Source organism: Elgaria multicarinata, chromosome 1, assembly GCF_023053635.1.
Source record: "Elgaria multicarinata webbii isolate HBS135686 ecotype San Diego chromosome 1, rElgMul1.1.pri, whole genome shotgun sequence".
NCBI classification, from domain to species: domain Eukaryota; kingdom Metazoa; phylum Chordata; class Lepidosauria; order Squamata; family Anguidae; genus Elgaria; species Elgaria multicarinata.
The window spans coordinates 159,597,199-159,618,168 of record NC_086171.1 but is presented as its reverse complement, the minus strand read 5'-3'; the positions used below and the strand labels follow the sequence as shown (position 1 = coordinate 159,618,168).

The window sequence follows — 20,970 nt, the reverse complement described above, 5'->3', positions numbered from 1 at the left end:
CAGATAAAAGCCTTTGGATTGAGAGCCCCATGTCAGCTACAGTGTCAACTGTACTGTACAGCGTAGTTCCTTGTCAGCTAAAGTGAAGCAGAAATGTGCAGATGATTTAACATGAATGGAGCAGGTTGGCAGAAAAGCAGAAGAGTAGTTATGACTATTTTGAAGCCAGGCAGGTGGTAAAACCCCAGCAACCATGATTTAACTGATAGTGTTTCTGCTGAGTTCTAATACAACCCAGTATTACCTTGGGAGCTAATACAGAGATTCCTGCCATGAGTGCTATAATTAGAATGGGAGAAAATATACATGTAGCAGAACTAAAGTCTCTGGGATGGATTTTTGTAGCCAGTGTTATTAGCTTGAGTGATAGGGCATAATTCACATCTCTGCTTCCTGAAACACAGACTGCAGTTGACTATTTGCATTCCAAGTTGTGTTACAGCCCCTCTGCTGTTTTAATCAGAATACAAATTGCTGTCAGTGCACAGAGTTCATGTGCCAGCCACATTCAGAACACAGTGTTCTGTGCTCTTCAAAACAAAATCGCTCTAGGCACTGAGAGAACAATAAGTCAGCTCAGCAGCTGAAGTGATGTTCCTTAGTCTGGCTGGGGTTTCTTACTCTGTAATCCAAGTGTAATTCTATCCAAACAATCTCTTTTAGATAGTACTTAAGTAAACTTTGATAATCAAGTTGTGGAAGGTTTTCCCCCCTATGCTGCATTTACATAATTTGTTTAGAATGGGGGGAGGGCAGGTCTGGGGGCTACACTCACCCTGAACCCCCCCCCAATTGGTGGTTTGCCCCTGTCACATTGCCAAATGCATACCCAACTCCCTAGGCATGCAAAAATATAAAAGTTAGTAAATTAAAAGAGGAAGGGTTTTTAACCTTCCAAAATAACCTGATAAGGACATTCCAGAACTGGAGGTATATAGATAAGAAAATATTACAGTAACTCATCCCTTTGTCTGGAGAAGGAACTTCAAGGCTCACAGTGAATGCCAAAGACAGGGATTCCTGTCTTTTGCTGCTACTTTGGGGGGCGGGGTGACACATGATGTTGCCCCATCACAGTTACACTAAATGGGATTGAAGACCCACACAGGAAAATATTTTTTTTGCTAAGTAACCAAAGAGAAGGGCCAGGACACATGATAAAGGGGCACAGACAGATTACCACCAATAGCCTCCAGAAGCTCACTACATAGAACAAGGGGTTGGGAAGCATGTGATAAGAGAAAGGGGAGAAATGCCCATAAACACACCTGGGACTCAAAACCTTACTGTGTAAGCCCCACACTCATCCACACCCAAGCCAGTCAGGAGGAGCACTCCATGGACCAATGTTCTGGCTCCAGCATTGGCCAATCAGTCCTTTTGGCCCACTCCTTCCCCCTGGTAACCCATGTGACCAGTATCACTCCCCCCACTCAATGTTGCCTGATAGGCCAGCCCTGCTGGGTAGCATCCCATCAGGCCTCATTGCCCCTCTCTTCCATCATCTTTCACTTTCCCTTCCCACCACACCTGCCTTATAAACCCTGGCAGCAGCCATCCAATATGGGCACCCTGAGACAACCTTTAAGCTGGAGTATTTTACCATCCCACAAGTAGACACTAGCATTGTCACTGGCTGTGGACCTTTTTTGGAGTTAGATCTATTTACCAGGGCAGACAACAGCAGGTGCCAGTACTTCTGCAGCAGGTTGTGTTCCTTTACCACTGGAATGCATCACTCCTGTACCTTTCCCCACCTTTTCCTATCCTTGTCAAAGTCCTGGGGCAAATAAGATTAGAGAAAAATAGTTAATGTATCTTAAAATATAAGAATGTGAGTTGAGAAGTCTTTTATCATTTACCTTTGTCACAAGGCCACTAAGAGGCCTTAGTGGCCATTTATTTAGTGGCCATGTATTTTACTTTATAGGTTATTGCATGTCTTTGTGGGTGATTCTGCATCAATAACTCCAGGAAGGAATGCTGTGATGAAAGTCCTGGTCTACAGCCTATATACAGACAAAGGTGTCAATGGCTTCTAAGGCTGCAATCCTATACATGCTTACTTGTGAGTAAATCCAACTGAACTCAGTTGGACTTGCTTCTGAGTAGACAAGTATAGGATTGCACTGTAAAAGAACTTTAGCCTCTGTCTTTCAAAATAGCTTCATCGGACAGAATTTCAGTGGAACAGCTCTGTAAGAAGCAATCATGTTCAGGAAAATACAATTTCAGAGACAGTTTCCTGTTGAATCACAACTGAGTATTTTCTTGGTTTGACTTTTGGGAGGAGAAGCAGGCTGGTGTTGAAACTATTTTTTACCTTAAGAAACCAGGGCACAAGGCCAGCAGCAACTTGGAAAGAATTCCAGTGGGATCTTGCTTAGTCTGTGATATGTCTTTTAACAATTTCCAGAAAGGTAGCTGTGTTAGTCTGTTGCAGCCATAAAAGCAGAGACCTGTGGCACCTTAAAAATTGATAAATTTCTTATGGCATAAATGTTTGAGGCCTAGATCCACTTCATCAGATGAATGGAATATTATACTAGGTTGGCAGGTATATTTAGACATCATAATTTGTAGCCCCTCTCCCCGATCTCACTTCTTGTAATTTTTTTTTCATATATTATATACCTGTCAACTTAAAATAACACTTCATGCAACTGATGGACTCTAGTCCATGAAAACATATGTGAGATTGTATTCATGGTGGGTTGTGTTCTTTTGGTGTTCTACCACGAAGTATCACATTGTCTGTCTTTAAAGAAAACACCCGTAGCTGTTCTTGCATGTTGCTAGCAGGTGTAGTTTTAGCAATATGTGGGCACTTTACAATAATTAGTGTCAAATTTACAAGTCGGTATGTCAAGACACAATGTCCAGATTCATCAGAACTGCTTAGAAGAAGAGAAGCAAACTTAACTATTATGTTTCATCTTGTCCTTCCCTCAGAAAGACAAGATTACCTGTTGTGGAGACACAGTGTTGTTTATACTGCACTTGTTTTTGCATGCATTTTCTCTCTTTCCATGAAGCACCGATGTTGCAGGCAGATGTTCAGTCAAAATTTCCACATAGCTTTGTTAATCTGAATAATATTCCTATTATTTAGGAGCATTACTGTACTCTTCCTGTTTGCATTCCCAATATAATCTGGTCCAGTTACAAATGGGAACAGTTAAGATTTACAAATTGATAGTGTTAATCTACAGTGGTGATAGTGCTGCAAGTTGGAACTTGTTCTGCAACAGTTATGGTGTAATGCTGTGTGTGGCAAGGAAGGCAAAACTATCTGGCTTTTCCTATTTGAGCAAATCATTCATTCAGTCCCTTACTCAAGCACCCCTTGATTCCACACAGGGGCGCAGAGAGAATCTTTCCCCTGCCAGTGACATGCAGGTGCCCCTGAATAGTAATGTATTCTTAGGCAGGATGCCAGTGAATGTTGCAACACTGGATCCTAGTTTTGGTGCAAAATCATCAGTTGTAGAAAATTATCACTCCTGCATGAGGATCCTACTTCCCAGAGCTGCCGTATCCATGCAGTGACTCAGAGAACTAGGCTACAACATGGTTAAACTAGTTTCTTCAGCTCTGTTGATATATTTCTTTTCTAGGCTCTGAAAATTTATAGGGCTACTGAAATCAATTGGCTTCTGCACTCTTAACTCATTAAGGGCACAATTCTATGCTAGTTTAGACAAATGAAAGTCCTACAACCCCCCAGCATTCCCAGCATGGATGGCTAGGGAATGCTGGGAGTTGCAGGACTTTTCTCTGTCTAAACATGCATAGGATTGCACCCTAATAGAATCGTTTTAGAAATGCAGAGAGTCTAAGGTAACGTGGTTTTATGGTTTATTTTGGCGCCCAGCCATCATGATGTTCCAGCCATTACGGTGTAAGAATGCTAGCAAAAATGCATTTTGGTCATGCAGTTATTTAATGTGTCAAAATGTTTTCAGCAAGTAGTGCTTTGCAGCCTATATTTCTCTCTCTCTCCCATACAGTCCATCTGAAAGGATTTTGTGATGGCAGAATGTTTGATTGCAGAGATGTAGCATTCACTGTTGGAGAAGGAGAAGACCATGATATTCCCATTGGAATTGACAAAGCTTTGGAGAAGATGCAAAGGGGAGAGCATTGTATCCTACATATTGGAGCACAGTAAGAAACTTAGGAGTCTGTCTGTCTGTCTGTCTGTCTCTCTCTCAGTCACACACATACACTACAACATCCTATTCTACAACATCCAACTCTAAGCAAAGATGTGTTTAAGCATTTTTGTCCCAGTTTCATTTCAATTGTGGCAGTTAGTATCTGTCAAAGGAAGCTTGATCATGCACATGAAATGTGTTTGTTAAATTATTTTTTGCCTTATACAGCTCTCACAATCAGTAGTGCCAAAGCTACACTTTATGGCTAGCTGGCAGTAGGATTTGTATGTGTGTATTCTCATATAAACTATTTTCCTTTTTTAACTTTTTAAAAAGGCACATTTGGGGAGGGGAGATAAAAAGAGTTCAGGGAACTATTTCAAGTATCATTATTCTCTATTTACACATCTAGTGTTTAGTATAAATATCAGAGAATCCAAATGAAAAAATAAATGCATGATCATCAAAGGGAGTGTTAAAATGAATAGTGTACACAATGTATAACCACATCCAATCTGAATACAAAGGGAATGATGATAAGCCCAATCTAGTCTGTAAAATCTATGTCTTACCACAAATGAGTTACTGAGCCACTGGTTTCCTAGGTGATATCTGTTTTGTCTCTAGGCCCCCGACGTGTAGCTAGCCATTGTTAGCTCCACATGAGTGTAAATATTCAGAACTGGGGGTGGGGGGATAAGTGTCTCATTCTATGCCATTTCTGTTACCATTTTGTTTCCATGCTTTGTTTCAGATATGGGTTTGGTAAAGCAGGGAAACTTACATTTGGCATAGGGCCAAACGCTGAACTTGTATATGAAGTTACACTGAAAAGTTTTGAAAAGGTGAGAATGGAATTTCTTCAAATAGTAAACAGACACACACCTATCTGGCATTTACCCACAGGATCTCTTCTGCAATGAAAACATTTAGGATGTGCCTGTGCCATTCCTTCCCATCTTCCCCTGATATTTTTTGACAAAGCTTAGTAAAGCAGATACGTCAACTAAGATCACAGTGTTCTTGTGTGTGGGTTTGCTTTATTGTTTTGGGTGTGGTCCAAGACTTGTTCTAGACTTGTTCCTTTTGTATATTTTTTTTCTGGGCTGCAGACAAAAAAACTCATGTCCTGCCAAACAGTACTCAAAGGAGGGCAGGGCAGAATTGCTGAACAGGCTGTGCACTCTTTGGGGCGCTGGAGAATGTGCCCATCTCCATACAATAAAGTGAAGGAACAAGATGTACATAAGGTGGAGCTGTACTGCTAGTTGATAATGGGGAATGTTTGCATGAAGAAGGCTTGGGTAATTGGTTTCTTCTTCAGCCTTTCTACCCCTCAGAGAGATTTGTAAAGGCTTCCTTTCGTGACTCTTTCTCACCTTTTAATACTTCTCTAGGACTGTTTTAAAAGATTTTAAATAGAGCTGTAACCAGTTTGGTGGGGTGGGATACTAAAATATAATTCCAATGCCTTAGAACTTTAGTTACAGCCACATGTAGCTGGAATAGCTTTTATCTTTAATAATAAAAGATTATTTGTGTTTGTCCATTGGTATCATAGCGACCCCTGAAACTTGGCATGTTTATTAAGGGGAGCCTAGGAGTGTGCACTTCAGACTTAATTTGTTTTTAAAATGCATTAATAAATTTTAATTAAATTTAATATGTCCATGCAGTTGATGCCTGCAGTAATACCTTCATCCACTAGGGGCAGACTTAATTAACCAGCATATAGCCTTGCAGTCCATACACTTTGAAGCCAGGGGAGATTAGTAAGTCAAGGGACAGAGTTGTATACCTTTCCCTTGCCCCCTGCTGTGGGGCAGCTACCTTCAGGGCAATGGAGTGGATAGGTCCTTCCCTTAGGGGGCTATATGGGTGCACCATGGCAGGGGACGTGCCTACAGGTGCCAACAGGCATGGCTTCACTCAGACAGGCCAGGCACAATGTGTCCAAGTCTGACAGCTGCATAAGTTTGCCCAAAGGTTTTGCTGTATCAAATGAAGGGCTATTTCAGCCTGTGCAAAACCAAGTCCATTTCCTAGTGTAAAATAATGCTAACCACTCAACCTACTGCTACAGTGAAAAAAGCACTGTGCGTTGACATGAGAGAGAATACATTCAAAAATGCCTACCTCAAAAATAGTGAGATTATGTAAAGCTTACTATGTTTGGGGGTAGAGTTTATAGAAAAGCTGCCATGATTGTTAGTTGTTTTCTTTATTACTAACTAATTGTTGCTATCAATATTTGCTTTTAGGCCAAAGAGTCCTGGGAGATGGACACCAAAGAGAAACTCGAACAGGCAGCCATTGTCAAAGAGAAAGGGACTATATACTTCAAGGTCTGTGTCAACATATCTAGAAATGGAAACATAACAAAATAAGATATTTTAAGTGGTCTGTGTTTTAATTACTGGTGGTGACCTTTTCAGGGGCATATGTTTCTCAATTACAAATTTAGAAAATTCCATTTTGGATCTGAAATCTCGACAGATTTTACTGGTTTGGTCCTGGAAGATTTCATTCCATTTCCGCCCACTGGCATCGACTTGATCAGTAGCAAGTCAATCCCATATGTGAATTGGGAGGTGGAGGATTATGGCAGTGGCAACCTGTGTAAAAGGGATTGTGAGATGATGATGATGATCTTTACGGTCTTTACATTTGCACAAATGGGGTTATGGTGTTGTTGTTGTCTTTAAATTTGCACAAATGTGGTCGTAACATTGCAAGTCCGCCTGTCCACTGTGTATTCCCTCCTCTCCATACACTACTTGTCAATTTCATTCTCCACTAGCACTTCCCAAGTAAAGGGCAGGTGGAGCTCCAAAGCAGAGGATGAAATTGACAAGTTCATTGACAAGTACCAAATATGGCTCTGCTGGGCTAAAGGAAATAGGGTGTGGACAGGATAAAACTGACAAGGATATTTATATCAAACACAATTTGTGTTTATATCAAACACAACTTGCAAAAGACCACTAATAAAAAATATTTTAAAGAACGCTTGACCCCATTTGCACAAATTTAAAGGCCGTAAAAATAATACTAAAAAAAACATGCCGCTGCTTATCAGAATGGAATCGCATTGGGCTTAAACGGAACATAATCCCCAGTGTTGCACTTCACTGTTCTCAAGCAACCCTAATGCTTCCCCCTTTCGGCCTTGCCTTCCTGTTTAATTTGGCCCTTCAAACTTGGAGTTGAGGTGTTTGGTTTGTAGTTTCTGAATGGCTCTTTCCAAGCAGGTGGTGGTCTGACAGAATATGGCAACACCAAAGCTATCTGACACTACTGCTTTCTGGTACTATACTTTCTTCACATCCTGACTTCCATACTTGCAGTGCCCGTTGATGTTACAGACTAACCCTTTTGAAACTTTTCCTCCTGCTCATTCTTCTGATGCTGTTAAATTATAACGTTTCAGGAACCAATGTGTTCCACTTTGCAAAATACCATTCATAGTCTGACCTTGTTTATCCCATTCCTAGGAAGGGAAATACCTGCAGGCAGTGATTCAGTATGGGAAAATCGTATCCTGGTTAGAAATGGAATATGGCTTATCAGAAAGAGAATCTAAAGCTTCAGATTCCTTGTTGCTGGCAGCTTTCCTCAACCTCGCCATGTGCTACTTGAAATTGCTGGAGTATGTTAAAGTTATTGAGTATTGCAATAAGGTAAAGTCACATCTGGCCATGTGGCATTGGGGATGCCTTTGGTGGTGGGTGGTGGTCCGATCCTATTCCACTTCCTTCCCTTTCAATCAATGTTTTGACCCCAATTCTTTAACATATTAGCAAAAGGTACCAAAATACCACAGAAAAGACTCAAAAGGCCTTAAACTTCTATCTGATACATTTAGAAATAAATATTAAGCTACTGACACTTTTGTGCTGATGAATTGTGGCTATAATTACCCACAAAAAACAAACAGTTCTGTGGCATCTTGGAAGCCAAGGGCAAACAGTTATAAATTATAAGTTACAACAGTTATAAGTTCAACAAATCCATTAGATGTCTTTATTGCAGTTTAGCTGAGCTGTTTACACAGAGGAATGAAAGTGAGTATCAGGATTCGTTTTTAAACATCCTTACTCCTATACTGTTTGTTCATGTGAACATTACAGTATATTAATAGGGCAGCACTTCCCAGGATGTCCAACTCAACTACAGAAACTATGGCTACATGCATGATAGAAAATTGAGCTGGAAATATCACTGGAATATCTTCACATCATTCCACTGCATAAGATCCTCTGTGGGCAGGAACGTCATGCTTTCCTTTTTTTAGAAACATGTGCAAACACTACAGAATCATTACAGAAATACAATTTGCTTATATTCATATCGACAATCTCTTGTTGCAATTGCTTTCACAGGCAATGCCTTTAAATGTATATGAAATTGATGTATTGTGATTTAACATCTCAAGACAAAATTTTCTGGGCGCCATGAAGTGGGCATCTCTTCAGTTTTCATGTCAGTCATGTAATAGCAATGGTCTCCATGATTTTATTCTTTAATCATGATGTCATGCTGTTACAGCACTGTTTTATCTGCATTGTCCACTGTTTTCCATCAATTCATTATGTATAACTGTATTATTATAGAACAGGCTGCATTCTAGGTTTGAATAGAAAAATGCAGAATGTGGCTTCTGCCATGTGTTCAAGATACAGATCTTTGAATGAACTCCAGCAAGAATTAAGTGTTAAAAATGAGACTGTAGATTTACTTTAGCGAGATAAATATGCAAAAAGTAAGGCATGGGCTTATGGATAAAGCTATAAATATCTGAGGTTCGTGAGTCATAATCTAAACATTGCCCGTAAATTTTCTTTTGGGCCTCTGTTTGGAAGCTTTAAACATAATATCCGCTTGCATTTAGTCACTGTATCCTATTACTCTTTCTGGAATGTTCTGTTTGTAGCTGTATATGGCTTGTCCTCTACAACATAAAAAATTCCAACTAGTTTTAAAGCCCAAATCCCTTATGTAGACTAGTGCCAGGGAAAGCTGAAAAAGATACATATTTATATTATTAGTTTTAAGATACTTTGATTCAATATTATTGAAGCTCTTATTTTAGGCTGCAGTCATATACCCATTTACCTAGGAGTAAGCACCTTTGAACTCTGGGACTTCTGAATAGACACGGGATTGCAGCAGACGTATAGTGTGTGAAGTTTAAATCTTATGTTCCTATTTAAAAAAATAGCTGAAAACTAGAGCTTTGCTACAGATTTTTAATAAATATGCAGTGGGTTTTTTGTGTGTTTTTTAAAACAGCTTTTGTCATTTGGACATATTTGATTTAGATACGAAGAGCCCTATGTGCAAGTACTTCTCTGTGGCCCACTGCATTGCATGCGACATTAAAGGGTCTGCCAACTTTCTGAGGAAACCTTTCATAGGCGATGACAAACTGTGGGCTACCACCATCACCACCAATGTGTGTACAGAAATGTCTTCCACTCTTGCAGAATAATTTTACATCCAACCAATTGTTGAAATAATTTTATTTATTTATTTATTTATTTATTTAGTGCATTTCTATACCACCCAATAGCCAAAGCACACTGGGCAGTTTACAAAATTAAGACAATTCAAAGTATAAAACAACAGCATAAAACCATAATATAAAATACAATATAAAAGCACAGCCAAGATAAAAACAGCAGCAATGCAAAAATACAAATTTAAAACAGTAAAGTTAAAATTAATGTATAGACTGTTAAAATACTGGGAGAATAAAAAGGTCTTCACCTGGCATCTAAAAGCATATAATGTAGGTGCCAAGTGAACCTCCTTAGGGAGCTCTTTCCACAGCCGGGGTGCCACAGCAGAGAAGACCCTCCTCCTGGTAGATAGAAGTTAAAATAAAAGTATACTGAATGTGTCTTTAATGGAGGAATTGAGATGGTTGTTTTCTACTGCTGTGCTGAATGATGCACATATCACCTGATGAACATTTAAAAGCCTCCTCCCTTTTTGTCAGTATGCATTTGACAGAAGCAGGGTTCTTCAGGAACCATATAGCTAAAAATCTGGGCCTCTTTTAATTTCCTAAACTTGAACGTTCAAGCTTCAGATATCCTGTGAGCTGCTGAATTCTACATTCCACATTCTGCCCTCTGAAGGACAGTCCTACCCATAGCTGATAATTCTTTATGATTTCATTTATTCTATGATTTGTACCCTTCATTTAAACAAAAAACATGCTACATCTCAACAGATGTCTTCAATGTCAAGAATCTATCCCACCACACCTGAAAAACAATCTTTCTACTCCACACTCCCTTCATGAGTCAGGTTCCCCCCCACACACATTCTTGTTCTCCCACTATGTGGAGTCATTTAAATAATGTTAAATGTAGGAATGTATGTTTGCAGGCATTAGCGCTGGACCAGGACAATGAAAAGGGCTTGTACAGAAGAGGTGAAGCACGGCTACTCATGAATGAATTTGAACTGGCAAAATGTGACTTTCAGAGAGTGCTAGAAGTTAATCCACAAAACAAGGCAGCGAAGTCACAAATCACTGTGTGTCAGAAGAAAACAAAGGAGCACAACGAGCGTGACCGAAAGATATATGCCAACATGTTCAAGAAATTTGCAGAGAGAGATGCAAAGGTTTGCACCATGCCAATGTGGCCTCCTTCCAACCATTGTCAAACTCCATGTATATCATAGTACCGAGGGTTTTTGTATAAAATTATAGAAATCTGTGGGCCTTGATCACATAGTTAAATGATTTTTCCACTGATTTCACTGGTGCTAATGGGCACTTCAAAAACTGTATAGCTGGGCTAGGCGTACAGATGGGGCTTTCTCATAGGGCTTCTTCACACGAGCAAAATAAGGCATGCTTGTGACTGGCCACTCGCAGAGTTCATGATTCCTTTTGATGATGGCGTCAACCTCCTGCCACATCTCCTGCACCTTCCCCAGTAATTCTGTTGTTGTTGTTGTTTTAAAAAGCCTGGATATCCCAATTTGCTGAAATATCTCAGGATTTCCTACCATGTGCAGGGGAAGCACTACATAGCACCCACTACAGGGTGCTGTCCCACTCAGGGCTATGAGCAAGGGGAGGAGGAATTCAGCCCTCAGGCTGAAAGAGCTTCAATACTCCTGTCCTAGTTCTACCAATCCAAAGACGCTGTGCAGCGATTTTACTCTTCCTCTTTAACCACTTTTTTTTCTGATAGGAAAAAAATGGAAGAAGCAGGAGGAAACACAGGAGGGTTACAAACTGAAAGCTATTACATCTGGAACCTTAGTAAAGCTACATAAATGAGGCAGGGCAATAGCACAGTAACAGCCTCATCTGGAAGCACCCTTAAACTATTTCTTAATCTGATAGTGTTATTTAAGCCCTTGCAACTGTTATCAAAGAGTAGTAATCAAAGGAATACAAACAGCATATTACTTTTCTTACCTCTGGCAGTGGAGGTGGTTCTTTTGGAGGACCTCTTCGTGTATCTACTTAAGAATTGGCTTCAAATAAAATATAAAATGTTTTGTAAATATGAGTAATGAGCATTGTGGATACACTTGATCCTTTTATCATTTCACAATTCCTCATATACTTTCATGTAGAAAGTTCAAAGCTTGTGTGAATTACAGTAACAGGTAACTTTCATTTCCCATTTTGAGTCTCATGTACCCAACTTTGCTTCCAGCAACTATGGAATGGAATTTCTAAAATATTCCTAGCAAGTAATTTCCTTTGCATTATCCTTTTGGGGCTAAAGATCTGAGAATCTTTGAATATATGCTTTATATACTTCTGCTTGTACTCTCCACTAATCCCCACGTGGCGTATTTGCTATTGCTTATAGGAGGAGGCCAGTAAAACCACAGGAGAGAAGGAAGAAAAGTCATCTTCTGAAATTGGTCTTAAGAAGACTGAAGGCAAAGAATTAGAGGGCCATGTATGACTGTGCAGCAGAAAGACAATCCTTCCGAATTCAGCCTGCTCTCAAACAGGTTTCTGAAGGACTCAGAATTCAACAATGTTTATTGTAAAGCTTGTTACACTAGGCATTATTGTGGAAGCAAAAAGCCTATCCAGCAGCTTCACAAGAAACTATAAAATAATTGCCACTGCTATGAGCCTGCTCAGCAGTGGAACATGAACAGAGGGGCAGTAAGGGACCACTCCAAGTGGATCAAATGGTTTAAACACACAAACACACACACACACACACACAATGGTTCTTGACTACAGAAGATTTTTACTCAGATGGTTCAAATAGAACTCATTTCAGTTTGCATCCACTGTAAGGGCAGTGACCAGGGTTCTATAAAATGAATTAGCTTGTAGGAGCTGTCAGCTGTATAATTTTGGCATTGCATTTGGTTGTACTGTAGTAACACCACATCGGTGTATGTTGTCTGTCTTTAGAAAAAGAAAAGAAAAAAAAGACCCAAGTGCTACAAACTCAAGGCATCGCTCTAGCACTACCAGAACCAAGTGGAAAGCAGTTCCATGGACTTTAAAGCCAGACTCCTGGGGTCTTGTTCTATTTGTCTTGTGTTTCTGATGGGTTTCTGTAGCACAAACTGGTTTCTCAGGGAGCTGAGTCATCCAAATCACATTATTATTCATATATGATTGCTTGCTGGGAAGGCCTCTCACCCACTGATGATTGAGCACAGCAGAAGTGTATGCCAGCTTCTGTGCATGAGCATCTTTTCTCTCTCCCACCCCCAATGACACAAAAGATTATTGCCACCAAAAAGCACTGATTGCAGGAAAAGGGAAAGGGCACCAGGACTGAGTTGGATACCTCTTCTCCTTCTCTCCTTTGTTTCATTTTTTTTTTTTTTACTAAATTGAGGCACATGTAGGCAGTGACGGACTTGGACTATGCAATTAGTCCTTTCAAGTGCTTTATGGATATCTTTCCTGGAAATTACTGCAATTAGTCCTATAAGCAATGCAATTATGTGTTTTCCCACCAAAATCAAAACACTTTAAGAAACTATGGCCTTAGCTAGACCTACCTTTTATCCCACAACAGAGGAGGAAGATCTCGCATTGTGTTTAATGTGAGATCCCGCCTCAGTTTACGTGTGACGACCTCACAAGGAGAACCGTCGCGTCCACCATTTTTTTAAAAAGAGGAAGGAGCGCACAAACGCTCATGCACTAAAGGTAAGGTTTTTTTTAAAAAAATAATTTAAATTCCCGCTCCTCCCACCCTACCCCCGATGGGTGCAGCGCTCCTGCCGGGTCAACCCGCAGCAACGGGCCACATGTTCCGCGGTCTCGGGCTCAGCGCAAGACCGTTGAAAAACCAGGGCCAAAGTGGAAGGCAAGATCCTGGGGCAAGAGAGGGATGATCCCTTCCTGATCCCAGGATCCCCTGTACGTCATGTGGACACACAGGGACAATCCCGGGGTTCGTCCTGGGATAAAGACCCATCTAGCTAAGGCCTATGTTTGTAACTTAGTTTTAGGATACCTAGCTCATTCTAGGTTTCCCAGCTCAAATTCTTGTTTGGGGCTTGCCCCCAACTCTCCAGAAGCTGTGCTGCCATCTTGATTTGTTTTTGCTTTATAAAGCAAAAACGGTCCATTCTGAATCTTGCAAATGTTTTGTAAAGATGCTTTCAGGTCAAAGAAGTGGGCTCTCACTGTAGTTGTGTCATGCCAATCTGCATTATATCTCAAAACCCATAACATCATTAAAATACATTGTATACCAGGGAAAAGTAATTCTACTTATGTCTCATTGTAATTACAACAGATGTGTCCCACTGATTTTAGTGGAACTTATGTGACTAATTTTCTCTGGGTTTGGGTCAGTATGTTTATTGACCTGCGATGGAACGCAAACACATTGCTACAGCTATAGTTCCATTAGAATCTAGGGCATTTTGCTTTCCTTTATGTCAGATGAGCACTAAACAAGCTTTTTAAAAAAAACACCTCTAATTTTCAAAGGCGAATTAACAAATACTTAACCTCTTTTCCTGTTGATTTTCTTCTCTGGTAATCTTTATTTTTTTGGCTGTTTCTTCCAGCAAAGTTCTCCCCACCACCACTCCCCTCTCTCCCTCCCCACCCCTTTCCACTCCCCTGTTTGGTTGTGTTTGATCACAACAAGCAGAGAAGAGCTAAAACCTTATTGGTAATGTATTCAAACCAAAACTCAGGTACAATATTGCTCCAGTTGTCCTAATGATATGGGGATATCCCAAAACAGTCAAAACCAACAGGTGTAGGCAGATATTCGGATGATGGGGGTTCTACAATTAAAACTTGAGTTGTAGTTCCTTGCTGGTTATTCTGTTCACTTTAAGGGAGACTAAAGTTCAATTCTGTCAAGAAATACTTTTGTAAGCCGCCGTGAGAGCCTTTTTTGGCTGAATGGCAGCATAAAAATCCTTAAATAAAAATAAATAAAAATAAATAAATTCTGGCCCTCAAATTGTTGTACACCTGCCTACACGGAGAAACAGTTGAGCACTTTTCATATATTAGAATGCTGTTCAGGGATCTGTGTAAAGTGATAAAATTATGCTACACAAGCACTGAACAGCAATTTGATCATGTGGCAGAATGCTCATTTTGCTACATAGCCAACTGTATTGCACTTTTATACAAAATCATAGCTTAAATATTACTTTCATAAGCCAAATTGTCACAACAGGGAGCAAGACATTCAGATTCCTTTTACAAGTCATCATTTTCATTTTTGCTCTCTGAATTATTAACAGCATGTGCTGTTAATCTTAAACTCACCCATAATAAAATATAGAGAAGGTAACATCTGTCCTTGATTTATATCTTTCACAGATCACAAAAGAAGGATGACGTACCTCATATTGCAATATTACAACCCTGACAGCAATTGAAAATAGAATTCGGTATAAGCACTAACATTTCCTATTTCATGTGTATTTTTATTCAGCCTTCTGATTTGTTTGAAGGAATGTGAACATTCTCATCCTGTACCTTGTAAATGGATGTGAGTTTATGTCTGTCTTGCTTAGACAGAGGATTTTCAGAAGACTCTCAGTAGTTTTTTCCCTGATGATTATTGTAATGCTAGCTAGGGTTTCACTATGTCCATACACCAGTTTTTAGCTGCAGAAAAGACTTTCCCTTGTGGGGAAGGAGCAGTGTATGCTATTCTGTTGCTGTCCTTCAGAGGTCATGTAGTATCTAAAACATATTCCAAGTCTTATAGGAAACTAGTTCCATGCATTTTTAAATTGCTTTCTACTCATCTAAAACTTGTGTCTGGGACAAAGCCATTTAGCCTGTCCATCTGTGCCAGTATTCTCTCAATTTAATATGACATCGTGTGTCTATGTCATGCGATGAGCATTCCATAGTTTCATCAAGCGATCCTTGTCCTGGCTCAACTAATCCTTCCCCTTCTGCCCTTATCTTTGCTCAGTTACTTTCATTTCCCATCAAATTGCCAACTAATCATAGAACATCCATAGAACCTGTCTGACACTTTAGTGTCATGTGGTTGCTGTGATTTTTGAAATTTACCTCTACAGGTGGCTGTTCCAGCAACTTCCTGTTTTGAAATCCTGTAGTTCTTAGTCTAGTTTTGGTTTTATGTCTGTTGGAATATCAAGATAACTGCATCTACCTCAGTAATAACTGGCTCTCATTTTATTATTGAATACAGCCATTTGATGTCCAATTCCATACAATAAACCAGAGGGGGGGGATGGCTTTTGGCACGCACCCTTATGCGCCACATTCCTGCTGCACTGCCAAATTCAGCAGTGTAAAGGAAAAAAATAAAAACCCAGTGGTTTGGTGCTGAATTTCAGTGGCAAACAGCTACAGAAGGCTAAAACAGACAAATGTAGCTTGTTTTCAAGCTACATTTACCACCACTGCAAATTTCAATGGCATGGCAGCAGTTTTGGCACATCTTGCCCCCAGGCCACGTATTACCCAGCCCTGCTGTAAACTAAATGGTACCCGGATTAGGCTTTGCTAAGAATACTCTTGTAAGATTAGAATGAAACATCATAGCTCAACCTCTTGAGTCCTCCTTGCAATGTTACTCAAACAGTGAAGTAGTAGAAGAGAGGAGCAGAATCAGTAGCAGACCACTTGCTGAACTGTCTTCTCAATGTGCCAAAATTTGCTGACCCAACACTTCCTTGTCTACTTTCCTACTGTCCATGGTGTTAGAAATACAGATCTATGGGGCCTTCTCCAGAAGGAGATTAGCACACATCACTACCCCATCAACCTATTGATTAGCATCTTATTTGATGTGCTTAGGTTATGGGATAGGAGAGAGATTAGTGTCGCCTTATTCCCCATTTTGTAATATATTATTACCCATTTTATTGTGTGCTGTATTCCCTAATTAGTGCTGCTTTATTTCCCATTTTGCTGCCTACTGATTGAGATGGCCTTTTTACTTTTCCTAAGTCAGCATAGAAATATATATTCAGAAGAACATATTCATGCTATCTGTATTGTAACAATAGATTGAAAATCCAGCCATAGTCCCTTATCAAGACAATTTCAAAATTTCACACTTGCCACAAACAACATCCTGTCCTGCTGAGAGTGCAGTGTCCATTTGATACATCTGATGTCCAGAGAATGCTAACTACTCAGATTCCTGTGATGCCTCCTTTAAAAAATTTTTGGTCAGGAGTTATCTGTCCTGGAACCATTGAAACCTAGGGGTTTTGTAAAAATTTTCTTCACGTGTCTCCTCAAAGCCTTAATGCAACAACAGAATTAGTAACTAATTTAGCCTGACTCACTATCCCCACTTCCCACTTTGTTTTGGTGTTGTGATGCCCATGTCCAGGGATCCACAAATTTTGTCTGGCATTGCTAGTTAGCCAAAATGTGTGATCACCACAAATCCTGCCTGTTGACCAGCTTGGGAAAAGGGCAGAGGCTTGTGCCTGCCGTTGTGATGGGCTTTCAGAGGCACTCAGAAGGGCCTCTGAATCCCAGCACAACCTCAGAGATAAGCACTGTAAATCTCTCATTTGTAAGTGCCACGAAGCTAGGTTAAAAGATATATACTTGCCACTGACAAGTGCACTTGTAGACCCCTGACCATATCATTCACTTTCTGGTGGCCTAAAAACTAAGGGTGCTTCCAGGTGAGGCTTGTATGGTACAATTGTCTCATGCATGGAATTTTACAGGGATCCCAACATTGTCTTCAGTTTGTAGCCTTCCTGTGTTTCCCATTGCTTTTTCCATCTTTTTTAAGGAGGACAAGACAGAACAGCTACACAATGCTTTTGATTATTAGCACTAAGAGCCCTCTGTCTGGAAGTACCCTAAAATGCAAGATTGTAGTTCACAGTATGATCTCTCAGACAGCCAAGTTTTGCATTCCGTAAGGGATCTGTTTCTTGGCTAGAATAGCCCAACAATGCCTGCTAGGGTTGTTAAGAACCCAGTACCTGAAAGAGCAGAAAGGCTGCCCTCTCAACTGATTAAAGGAGTCTTGCAGATTAATTGCTTGAAAGTTTTTCTCCATAGAAACATTAAATAAGACAGCTGCCTAGAAATGGCAGCCACTCCTCTTACTCTTTGTTAGTAATTGGAATGTGTAGCACAGTAGTAGGCTATTATGAGAGATCCCATGACACAAGGACAGTTGCAAGGGGACAAGCTATTGCTTTCTGTCTACTTTCTAGTCCGCAGCATATCCTGAATTCTTTGGAATGGTGAGAGCCAGGTCAAAGTTTAGAGGGCTTTAAAAGGGGATTAGATGGATTCCTGGAAGACAAGTCTATAAATGGCTAGTTAGGGTAACTAAATGGACTTTTCCCACGTCCATAGATAAGGTACCTCTGAGTAACAGGCACTGGTGAAAACAACAGAGAAAAGATATCACCATCATGCCCTGCATATGAGTTACCCTCCTAGAAGCATACCTGGTCACCTGTTCAGAAACAGAATGCTGGAATAAATTAATCTTCATTTAATCCCTCAAGACAATGTTCATATTCTTATGAACTGAAGGGTATCCAAAGTTTAGCTTTGCAATATATATAGGACGATGCACTCCTCATTCCAAGACTCTGTATCTTCCGTAATGTGCACATGGAGCTTCTCTTGTCCATGCGTGGAGTCTGCTCTGTTGAGAATTGAGAAGCCCATTCCTAGGAGCATTACATATGCTTATTGGAGCACTTTCACCAGCAAGTAATTGCTAGACTGAGGCATTAGTGCTCAGACAGAAACAGCACTCTGAAAGATAAGAGAATACAGGTAGTAAGTACATCAATGCTTTGATAATTACTGAAGGATTCAGAGTGTATAAGTGTAAGGCCACTGCACACATTTTTCTAATACAAGTTTAAATACAAATGTTGGAGCAAGTGTATAAAGCTGTCGTTAAAATCGGGGCAGGTGCATATCCTTTTCTGTGCTTACCTTGGAACTGATGTTTTAATGGCAGAAGAAGCCACAGAGACAGCAGCAGGAGCTGAATGACTACTGGGTGTGGGGATAGAGAGGTGGAGAGGAGGGGAGACCTCGCGTTATGAATAACACGAGAGCTCGCCCTTGTTCACATGCGAGGCGCGATGAGCTCAAGAAGAGAGCCGTTGTGCCCACCATTTTTTTTTATTAAAGAGGCAGGAGCGGTCCATCAATCCTGCGCAAACGTAAGTGGGTTTTTTTTATTTTACCAACTTTCCCCGTTCCCCCCACCCTAGCCCCAATGGGCGCAGTACTCCTGGCTCCGTGCAAGTAATTGCGTGAAGCTGGGAAAAGCCACGGAAACAGGCCACATGCTCGCGGTCTCAGGCCCAGCCTGAGACTGCGAGAAAAAGCAGGCCCAAAGTGTAGGGATCCACTGTGCGTCATCTAGACGCACAGGGGCGATCCCGGGTATCAGCCCGGGATAACCCCTGGTCTAGCAAAGGCCTCAATCACTCATGCACAACCTCTAAAATTTAGCTCTCTCATTGTGCAAAGAGCTGTGATAGTGAACTTGCAAGTCTTGTACACTCTTTCTACTTAGATGTACAGGACTGTGAGCTCTTCACATTAAAGATAGAGAACTGTATAACCAGCCCACATAGCCCTCTGTGCTAAGCATAGCACAGCACTATTGCAGTTAGTGCATAGCACTATTGCAGGGAGAGTCCACCTCTCAATACATGCCCAGGGACAATTGTTACTTGTCCCATGTCAACAGGCAAATAGCAAATTGCAAGGCTGGTATTTAAAATATGTGTGAGTGGATGTGTGAATGCTTTTTATTGCTCCCAGTATATGTAGTGGGAAGCCAGGATCTCTGTACTTGTGGTAGTGTCCTGGTGTGTTGTTTTTGTACTACTAATCATTTACCTCACTTTAAATTTGCTAAGGCCACGCAGTGACTCGGTGGACATCTCTGCATCCCTAATCCAGCTTCTCTTCATTAGGCCACACTAGTTCTCAACTACAGAATGAAACAGAAATGTGGCCCTTAATGTCCCACCTTTTCATGCACTATTTGTAGCCTCAATATTTGTCTCCTTGTCAGGAAAAAACAATGTGAAGTGGCCTTGAAAAGGAGAAGGGTCTGGGGCCTTAGCTAGACCTAAGGTTTATCTGGGGGTCATCCCTGCCTGCTCCCGGGATATCCTGTGTGTCATTTACATGAACAGGGATGACCCCGGGACGATCCCGGGATAAATCTTAGGTCTAGCTAAGGCCTGAGACTTTCTATGATCATTTACAGAGAAAAAGCAGAACAGGCCATCTACCTCAGGGCCAGACAGCCTGCACCATGCTTCTTTGGCAGGGTGGGGTGGAGGCCATGATGCCTTGTTCCAGTGACCCAAGGGCAGTGCTACCACGGAACTTCTTAGGAGCTGCTTTTAGCCTGATAGGCTCTGGTGTATTGCTACTCAGGCAGACATCTGAATCCTCTCTCTTCCATGCTGCTAGAGGTGATATTCTTTTCCTCCTTTCAGTAATAGAATGAAAGAAACACAGCTGGAGCCTTAAACTGTGGAAAGGTGCATTTGTCGTGCATCTGGAGAGCCAAGGCACTTAACATTTTTAGTGCAGGAAGGCAGTGCAGAAGTAATACCCTCATCACATTCAGTACAAACTTAATTTTTCTTCTTCTGGGGCAGACTCTAAAAAACCTTTCTACAAGTCTGCAGTGTTGTTTGATTTGAAGCAAGGAGAAGCCTTGTGGCAGTGATACTGCACATGTGCGTTCACAGACACACACCATTCCAGAGAACAATTTTGCATCTATCTTTAAATGTTTGTATTTTAAAAAAGGTGAGAAGGAATGATAAAATGTATAAATGCCACTTTTTTTAAAAAAGGGGGGGCAGTCTGTCTGAAACTTAAGACTCGGGCAAGACTAAAGGATTGAGCCAGGACCTCATGTATGTCTCTTACATAAATTACAAAACTGGGCTCACGCTGCTGACCTGTTACAACTGCTCTTTGAATACTGTATCTGCCTTCACTCTGTGAGGCTCTTTTCCATATACATACTTGAAGGGATCTTTGGAATCTGGTAATTTTGCATGTCTGGCTGTAATTACGTCACAGAATAGCTGGAAATTGGAAGTCATTCATGCAGTAAAAAAAATAAAATCCATCTGGTTCCCACTTTCACCCGCCTATGTACATTTCTATTTTGCAAAGCCAAAAAGTGTTGAAAACAAGCCCCCACTCCTGAAAACAAGCTTTTATTTCTGATTGAGCACCACCACCCAAAATGAATGTGTTCTGATGTAGTGCGTGTACAGCAGAAGCTGTCATGACTCTTTTAAATCTGCTTTGCCAATTCTATTATTTTCTGTCCAGTGCTGTGTAAAGGAA

General features: G+C 40.7%; 1 protein-coding gene across 3 annotated transcripts in view; it reads left to right on the top strand.

The window, feature by feature from the left end:
* FKBP5 (FKBP prolyl isomerase 5) overlaps window positions 1-20,760 on the top strand; it is a 68,071-nt gene extending 47,311 nt beyond the window's left edge. The window contains exons 6-12 of one of the 3 annotated variants that reach the window (XR_010026120.1): window positions 4,011-4,167; window positions 4,912-5,002; window positions 6,419-6,502; window positions 7,652-7,837; window positions 10,554-10,793; window positions 12,005-19,703; window positions 19,837-20,760. Coding sequence is in view for 2 of the 3 variants with exons in the window: in XM_063140976.1 (XP_062997046.1) it covers window positions 4,011-4,167; window positions 4,912-5,002; window positions 6,419-6,502; window positions 7,652-7,837; window positions 10,554-10,793; window positions 12,005-12,103 (857 nt within the window). In the remaining variant the exon portion in view is untranslated. Of the gene's footprint in view, window positions 1-4,010; window positions 4,168-4,911; window positions 5,003-6,418; window positions 6,503-7,651; window positions 7,838-10,553; window positions 10,794-12,004 lie in introns of all 3 variants that reach the window. The other 2 variants (XM_063140976.1, XM_063140964.1) reach the window with 2 other exon arrangements.
* The last annotated feature ends 210 nt before the right edge of the window (window positions 20,761-20,970 follow it).